The 9,290-nt window shown below is 37.8% G+C and overlaps 1 protein-coding gene across 1 annotated transcript; it reads left to right on the top strand.

The window, feature by feature from the left end:
- The first annotated feature begins 6,868 nt into the window (after positions 1-6,868).
- On the top strand, positions 6,869-9,214 carry rassf11 (Ras association domain family member 11). Its single transcript, XM_067591506.1, has 3 exons — positions 6,869-7,216; positions 7,491-7,603; positions 7,705-9,214. Exons 2-3 carry the CDS (start codon positions 7,498-7,500, stop codon positions 9,039-9,041), a joined length of 1,443 nt encoding a protein of 480 aa, XP_067447607.1. The 5' UTR covers positions 6,869-7,216; positions 7,491-7,497; the 3' UTR covers positions 9,042-9,214.
- The last annotated feature ends 76 nt before the right edge of the window (positions 9,215-9,290 follow it).

The following is a 9,290-nucleotide window of genomic DNA, read 5'->3' as shown; positions in this document are numbered from 1 at the left end:
GCCTCACGTGTAACCAGAACCTGCCGTGCCCACGCCCAGATGTAACAGGGAACTCATATGTGTCCAACTCTATTTTAAGTTCTCTGTGTGCATGCAGGAGTCACTGACAGGCACAGTTGTAGACAAAGAGAGGAGTATGTGTGTGTGAGGGGATTCATATTATATAACACCCTGATAGCTGTTGCTCTGCACATGGTATTTGGGTTTAAGATGAGTGCTTAATAGGTGTAATAATCTTAAGCATATTCACAACACACCTTTGTATTTGATGAAAATTCGACAGGTGTTGTTCGTTGTTGTTATTAGTGTTGCTGTTGAGTGAAAATGTCATTTTGAAATCTAATTTAAATTCGGACACTCATCTATTCTCTCTATTCAGAGATTCGTAAAAACAAGAGGAGAGGACTCTCTCATCCCATGGGGCCTTCAGCTGATTTGAAAACATGAAAATCCATAAATTGGACATGATCCTTTCACTTGACAGCAGTGATTTGTAGCTTTCACCAGAGTGTCCAAGTGGTGTCATATTGTAGTTACCAACATAACACATTTAGCGTTATGTTGCTACTACTATACAATAACCTTCAAATGAGAAGGGGAATATTAGAACCTTTACAACAGGCTGATATATCTCTATCAGATTCTTTAAAACTCAAATATTAATATAATAAATATAAATTGGTATTGGCCTCAAAAATCCAGTTTAGGTATCTAGCCATGCAGGAAGTTTGAGTTTTATTTCCCTAGTTTTTATATAATTGACAGGGCCAAATTACCTCATTAAGGGGCCCCAAGGCAAACACAAAATGTGGGTACTGGTTCTCCACCACAGTTCCCTCAAGTTAGCTTGGATATAATTGAACTGAAAACAAATTAGTTTACTAGGGGTGTGCCTGAATACAAACATGTTATTTGGCAAAGTGCAAACAGTGTTGTTTTTTTTTTACAAATATTTGTTTCATACAAATATTTTAAAAATTATTTGTCTTTGGGAAGAAAAGAAAACCATGTCAAATACCAGTGCGCAGGTTGGCTACATCGCTATCTCTCTCCTCTGCTCCACTGTTATGATGATCAGCAGGTCTCAACGAGGGGAGTCACATCCACCTGCTACATGACGCACATTTCCTAATTTGGACATCACTCCCGGAGTTGGAGGTGTTCCCCAGAGATAAAGCTGAGCTACTGACACATGCAAAGTGCTCTCAAGGGACTCTCCATAACTTGTTGTTCCCCTTCTCCTTTGCACAAAGTTAGGTTGTAAAAAATATGCAATAAATGAAAAGTGTAAAGAAAGAATCGCCTTTGAAGTTCTTCCCTACACGTTACACAGTGTGCTGTCTCTGTGTTATGGGTGTATAAATAGGTAGAGGTCTGTCTGCTGTGAGGCAATGAGTGAAGTTTTAGCTCAGTAGTCAGCGCAGTCATCTATGATCTAGGAGTCTCCAGTTCGAGACCTGGTGTGGGGACCTCCTTCGTACGATAGTTTATTCATGAACACTTATTGTAACACTTACATTTTCTAAAATTAAAAGCATAATAAAAACAAAACCAGGATTTTTAAGCCTCTTTCCACATTTATTCAAATACAAATACAAACAATTTTGCTGCCTCAATGAATACAGTTACAAATACAAATACTGGATTTTCTGCACATCCTATTATTTACAAATATGCACAATGTAAGCATAATGGCAACTAAGAATATTTAAGAAGCTAAAACCTGATTTTTGACACAGGGCCCTTCTATAAAACAGGGCCTACTATTTAACTATGGTAAAGGTAAAAAAGTATGGTATAAGTAAAAGCTTAAAATGCCCTTACTATTTCAGTTTATATTGTGCTTCAGTGCATCTTGCCACACAAATTTGCAATCAATCAAATTACCACAAAGTATTTGTTGCACAGGTATTATGGAGTCTTTAAGGCCCTTAAGGGTTCGGGGACCCATAGGAATAGAGGTAGAAATCTCAGACAGGTATCTAAAAACCTTATCAACTAAAACTAAAACTAAATCTGCCTAGCTAGATACCATGAGAGGTAAGTAGAAAAATATGTATTTTGTAGTTTGGCATGATTTTGTCATTCACCTGTGTAACACATTTCCACTTCTCCATTCATCCTTTTGATTTGATAAACTTTATTTTGAAAAGTATAAAAAAACCAAACACAAATAAAAACAAAAAATAAACAATAACCAATAGAATTTAACATAAGCAACTAACTCTCAGTAAACAAAGCAAAAAATACCACATGTCCAAAAAGGAGCAGGCAGAAATTAAAACACAACAATAACAGCATCCTCCATGAGTGTCACATTCATGAGAGAAGCAACGTCCCATCCTCATCCTTGTGCCTCTTTTTTAATTGATTTATACTTCTGCTTCCCTTAAGTTCTTCCTCTAACCTATTCCACAAATTCACCCCACAATTTGAATACACAATACACATACTTTTGAGAGTGGTTTGGTTCTCATACAACTTTTCAGCCAGTTTAGCCCCGCCCCTCTGATACCATCCCTTTCCATTTTACTAAGTAATATTTCATGATCAATTGTATCAAATGCTTTTTAAAAAATCTATAAACACTCCCACTGCATACTTCAGTACAGTTAGTTATTTCTTCCAGTAACTCCATTAATGCCATAGATGTTGATCTGTTTGCTGTAGACCCATACTGACTATCCGGCAACAATTTGTGCGTCTTCATGAAATTATCAATATAGAGTTTTTCCAATATTTTAGAGAACTGGAAAAGTAAGGACACAGGCCTGTAATTGATCAATTGATGTCTATCACCAGCTTTATATAATGGGATAACTTTAGCAATTTTCATATTGTATGGAAATGTGCCAGTTTTGAAAGACAAGTTGCAGATGTAAGTTAGTGGGTTTACAATACCATTGATGACTTTCTTAACTAAAGACATATCAATTCCATTCCAGTCAGATGATATTTTATTCTGACACTTTTTTTTAACAATATTGATCATTTCCTTTCCTTCTACAGCTCTCAGAAAAATTGAACTTTGAATTTCATCTCTGCAATCCTCAATATCCCCCACCTCTTTTGGTTGTGGGTCATTGATTTCTTCTGCCAATTTTAGTCCCACACTTATGAAAAATTTGTTAAACCCGGTAACCACATTCTTCATATTGTCTATAGTTTTGTCATTTTCAATGAAATACTAAGGACATCTTGTGTTTGTTGATCTATTTCATAATAATGCTATTTAATACTCTCTATGTGCCCTTGATATTGTCTTTGTTTTTCTGTAATGTCTTCAAGCATATTATCAAAATATTTGTTAACTTATTGTTGTATCTTTTGTATTTATTTTCTGCCCCTATCACTCTATATTGTATGATCGGTCTATAAAGAGTATTCTTTTTTTACATGCATTTTGCAGTCCCTTTGTAATCCATGGTCTATCTGTATAGTTTTGCTTCCTATTATATTGTTTAATTGTCATATAGTGTTGTAAATGTACTTAGAAATGCATCATAGGATTTGCCAGTATCATTTTCCTCATATACTTCTTTTCAATGTTTTTTCCATTTCTAAGTGCACTGAGACGCTGTGCAGTTTAAAGACACTTAACAAGCCATCTATTTTTAGGGAATGTGATCCTAAATGTCAAAGTTCCTCTTAGGGTGCGACTAGTTAAAGAGATGACGATAGAAATCGTCAGACAGTCAGTAGGATTTTTAAACTTCTGAAATGCTATGGTTAAACAGGACAGTTTGGAAAAGACAGACCTTTGTAGACGATATTTTTAATGAGGTTAAAACTATGTATGGTTTACTAATGGCCTAAATATAATTCAACTGACATTATCTCATTTCTTGGCTGTTGTGCTGCTTGGATGGCCTATTCTCCAAAAAAAGAAAGAAAAAAAAAGAAATACTTGCCAAATAAAGAAGTGGAATTGATTTCCTATCAATAAATTGTGGTTTCTGACAAACCAATCAGTTGTTCCTTTCTAATTATCTGACATTGATAGCTTCAGAGAGTTCACGTGAACTTAAATGCTACATCTCAAAATCTGAGATTAGCATTAAAGTTCACATGACGGACAAACTATTAATAGGCAAGAGGTAGACATTATTTACATAATTTCTTATTCGTCGTCTACCGAGATCTAGCTGTGCCTCACTATGAACCTGAGAGATTATCAGCGGCTGGACATGTGGTTTACATGGGCAGGAGGGAGCAGGGAGTCCAAGTGTCCCAGTCTCATATTACCCCTATCATCATCACTCGGACTGTCAAACTCTACCAAATTACAACAGGTGCTCCACTGTCCTGATTCTAGTCTGGGAGTTGTTAGGCTATAAACTTTTTTGTTTTTCCAATGACTCTCACTTTTCTAATTTCAATTTCAGAGCTCATGTGATAACCAAGAAACACAGCCAAAACATGAGTGAAACTAACACCGAAGCTGTGAACTCCAGCAGCAGAAAAATGAATCACCTCAGGACACCTCAAACACTATATTTCCAATATATAAATAGTTCAAGTTGGTGTCATGTAGCAGTGTTTTGTTTGGTGTTGAATATTAACTAGGGTAAAGTTAAGTGGTGACTACCTCTTCCAAGTGCATGTGGTAAGAAATCTGAAACCTCTGCTCAACTAACAGTAACACTGAGACTTATGACATAAGCTAAGATCACATTATTATATCAGCATCAATGAACTGTATTGTCTGCAGGTGTGGATCTTTTATACAGTCATACGGTCATTGGGTGAAAAGCAAAATTTGGCACAATAAGTGTTTTAGCTTTAAGTACAAACCTTACATCTTTGAAATTAAACAGCCATGATTTTAATAACAATGGAAGTAAAAAATATTCAGCAGCACAGTCTCGCTGAGGAATGAGTGATATGTGCTTGATAGTGGTGGCTGCGTGCTGCAGAGTTCAGTGTGTTTACATGTTCTGTTTGGATGCTAATCAGCTTTTCCTGTTAAAAAGATAAAGAGGAACACCCAGATCTAAAAACAGCATAACCACATAAACCTCGCTGGTAAATACACGTATACATGACCTGTTAGTTTTCACAACAAGTTTCATGAGACTGTTTAGATTTTACCCTACAAAAAACCTCTAATTGCTGTTATTCTAGGACAAGTAATCTAGGATCGGATCGCAATTTTTCAAGTCTGTTTTAAAACAACAGTCAGGTGCCCAAATGAACACTGAAACTGTTTTTTCTTGCCATAATCATTCCTCCTGTTCATATTGACCATTAGAAGATCTCTTCATAATGCACTTACAATGTAAGTGATGGTGGACAAATCCACAAGCCTCCTTCTATGCAAAAATGTATTTAAAAGTTTATCTGAAGCTAATATGAAGCTTCAGCCGTCCAAATAAGTCAAATCAAGTAGATGTCTTTCAACGTTACAGTCTTTTTAGTGCCAAAGGCCCTCTTTTTGTTACTATACTTCCACTACAGCTCAACAGGGAAACACTGTTCGAGGAAACACAAAGAGGGAATTTGATTCTAAAAAGACTGTAAATGTGTCAGATATCCACTTGACATGACTAACTCAAGGCTGCTGAAGACTCATATAAGCTTCAGATCAACTTTCACTTACATTGAAAGTACATTTGAAGGGGATCTTTTAATAGCCAGTATGAACAGGAGGTATGACTACAGCAAGGAAAACTTCTTTCAGTGTTTATATGGACACCTGACTAATGTTTTAAGACACACATGAAAAATTGTGAACTTATCCTTTAAACTATACTACACATTGAACAGTAAAATCATCACATTTTAAAATCTCGTGTTATGACATCATATAAACACAGAACTTGCTATTTGTCACACTGGACTCTGGCTTTTACAGCAAATAAAATTGTGTGCAATTTCTCTTGAAGGTGAAATAAAACCTGATATAAAGTGAGACAAAATAGAATATGTATTCTCTTGAATGAAAAATTGAACTCATTACCAATTAATAACAACCCTTTCTTAATTTAATACACACAGATGTTTTGCTGCTATATAGTCTTATATTGGGTGGCTAATTATGTTTGCAAACACTGACATTAGTTGGTTCCCTGACTTTTATGACTCCTCTCTATTTGTGTGAATAAGAGTGAACGTGGGGTGAAGTTTAAGTCAGCGGCGCGAATTGAGGCCAGGGGCGACTGTGAAAAGTGAAAAATCTGCTTTTCCAAGGCCATGTGAGTCCAGTGCATTTAAAGTATGAAGAAAAAAATGAAAGGGGTGTCATAGAAAATAACTAACAGAAGTTAGTTTTTAAATCAGAGAGCTGTCACACAAAACAGTAAAGAAACACTCCACACACACAGTTGGTGTGTAGGTTGATAGCTACAGCTAATGCCAGTGAATTCCCCCAAATAATGTGAGGGGAAAATTCACATCACATCCAGTTCAGAACATGCACTCAAACTAATTTATCATTTACATTTAAATGTACTATTGTCCAATAACTGCAACAGTGGCCACTGTTCAAAAAAAGTTGGCTGTTGATGAGAGTAAAAAACTGCAAGTATCTTAAAAAGCTGATTGATAAGCCAGACCCTTGTTTATAGTTATCTACTTCATACAACCTCAGTACTGACAGTGACTGAGGCCCGACTGACACAAAAATGCTGAAAAATTTTGACTGTAGACCCCTTAAAGTAACAATACATGTGTTTGTTTTGTTTTTGTTTCAATACATATGAACTTAAATTGACTAGATACTACTACTTGATACTGCCTTGTAATGGGTGGACCACATTTCACAGTACATTTGACTCACAGGGTAGCAGGTGTTACTTATAACATTAACGATGTCTGTGTTCTATTCTTGTGTCCCAGTGAGCCATGACAGTGTGGCAGTGAGCCATGATGCACAATACTAAGACCCTTAAACTGAAGCATCTAAATGGAATTAAGCCATCATTCATTTTATTATTTACACCTGAACTAAATTACTAAACAATTAAAATTCTTAGTACTTGATCTCTTTTGTTTTCCTGTGTCACACTTATAATATAACCCAAGCAATATTCAAATTTGCTGTGTTTTTTCAGGCAGAATGGAAACTATGCAAGATGGGTGGGATCATAAACTGTCCTCCAGTGGTAGATGCCTTCAGGAATTTCAATTGGTCTTAATTGCTCTGCTGTTCCTCCCAACCAGAACATTTACCCAAGCAGACAAGTCCACACATCTGTACTACAGACAGGACAAAAAGGTAGGTCCTTTTAACATTTCCTTATGGATATTCTTGTTTTCTGTTGATTTCTGTATTACAGAGACAGTTTGTAACTGTGGACATCTTACAACAATGATTTAAAGTGTTAAAGTGTCCTCAAGCTTGACCAAGACACGATGGGCAGACAGATTACAGTGAAAGTTAATGAGGGTCATTTAGCTGTCTCAACTACTTCCCCTAACAGAGACAAGCAGTGCTCCTGCACAATGCGCTTCGGTTTTACTAAACCTTTAACGTCTTTTTAAAATAACAGATTGAGTATGATGGAAGTGAAGGTGTCTGTGGACGGCGTTCCACGTGTGGTCTGTGGAGTTACGGAGGAAACAACATGCCAAGAAGTGGTCATAGCGTTGGCTCAAGCCCTGGGTATGTACCCATACTGTGTTTATGGCAATACATACTAATAAGATTTACTGCATGTTCTGACATGTTGAAGCTGACAACCACATTGACATCCTTCTCTTTAGGTCAGCCTGGACGCTACACGTTACGGGAGAAATTTAAAGACTTTGAGAGGTGCATGACACCCGATGAACACCTCCTGGAGACTCTTGAGAAGTACGGTGAACAGGCCAGGGAGGTCCAGCTCACACTGCTCCACAACGGACCTTCAGTCTGGGATGAAATGACCAGAACAAAAGTTGGCAGACACCAGCCTTGCCCGCCATTGAGGAGAAAAGAAGCAGGCACCAGAATGCGGCGGGGTAGCGGTTCACTAAGTTTGCATCGCCGAAGCTTGCCGCCATTGTCCTGTTTGAGACAAGAACCTGAGCACCAACAAGAGGATGTGAAAAGGCCTAAAAGAAAGTCTTTGACACTTATGGAGGAGGCCTGGGAATGGCTGGAGAGTCTGGGGAAAGGCAGGGTTTACAGTACTGCCTGTGATAAGGAAAGCAGTAAGAAGACTGATAAAAAGAACCGAACCTTGTTGGATGTTTCTCTCACTGTTGACAAAGATAACTCAGGTCGAGGTAGTAAAAGCAAAGTCAGAGGTCAGAAAAGTTTGAAGTCAGACTTGGATCATCAAACATCCTGCTGCATGGGAAGTCAGACCAGAGGTAAAGAAAGCAAATATTCCAAGAAAAATCAAGGGGTAAAATCTGATAACCTATCCAGTTCAAGCTGTGCTACAGCTGAAGATGAGAAAAATAATTTAAGAGAAACCATAATATGTCAGCTCAGTTGTTTGCAAGAGTTACAGGACCAGATAGCACGAGTAGACAAACAGATTTTAGAGTTTGAGGAACTACAGAGGGCCAGACAAGCTGAGCAGGAAGCCGAGCAGAGAATGAATGAGGATGAGATGGAGCAGATAAAGTTTTGGGAGAATGAATTAAAGGCAGAGGACAGTTATGAGAGAGATCTGCAAAGTCAGTTCCTTGAGATGAGGGCCAAGGCTGTGGAGTGCAAGACCAAGCTGGAGGACTACAAGTGCAAAATGCAAGGACTTGGTTTCTTTGCCACTCAAAATGTTGTTCAAGAGGATTCAGAGATGGTTTCAAAAATGGGGGCAAATGATGTCACTGAGATTTCAGTTGATTCACCTAAGGACCGAAATCGGCGACGATCTGATTCGGACGGAAATGTAAATATTAACAGGAAGTTCCTGCCCAGAGAAGACTTCAACCCTCCTTCTGCTCTAGTTCCTCCCAGTCAGATAAAGGAGCGACGGCCCACAGGGCCCACCGAGCTCAGGGAGTGGTGGAGACGCTGGTCTGAATCCCAAAGCTCCAAATCACAGTCTAAAAAGAAGGTGATACATCGCTCTGAGCTCACTATATATCTGGGCAGTACCAAAGTTTAGTCAAATTAATAGAGCAATGTTGCAAGATGCTGATTCTCCTTAACTTGGACTGAGTGTTTGTATCTATTGGTCACTGTATGTACAGTATGTGGTGGACTCATGTACACATTAGCTGTCTTCCCTTGGATTATCACTCCAGTGATTAAACTGGTTCCATATCAGAAGTGCGTCCATGAGGTCTCCATAACAAACATTTCTTCAAATTCAAGAAAAGCTTTTTTTTTTTTTTTTTTACAATACAACAATTTT

The sequence above is a fragment of the Thunnus thynnus genome, chromosome 6 (genome assembly GCF_963924715.1).
Source record: "Thunnus thynnus chromosome 6, fThuThy2.1, whole genome shotgun sequence".
Taxonomy (NCBI): domain Eukaryota; kingdom Metazoa; phylum Chordata; class Actinopteri; order Scombriformes; family Scombridae; genus Thunnus; species Thunnus thynnus.
This window is presented reverse-complemented; position numbering and strand designations above follow the sequence as displayed.

Bases quoted from the DNA above. Each gene is read 5' to 3' on its own strand.
- rassf11 (XM_067591506.1), top strand. From the start codon at position 7,498: ATGATGGAAGTGAAGGTGTCTGTGGACGGCGTTCCACGTGTGGTCTGT. The intron at 7,604-7,704 runs GTATGTACCCAT...CCTTCTCTTTAG, and splicing joins AGCGTTGGCTCAAGCCCTGG to GTCAGCCTGGACGCTACACG.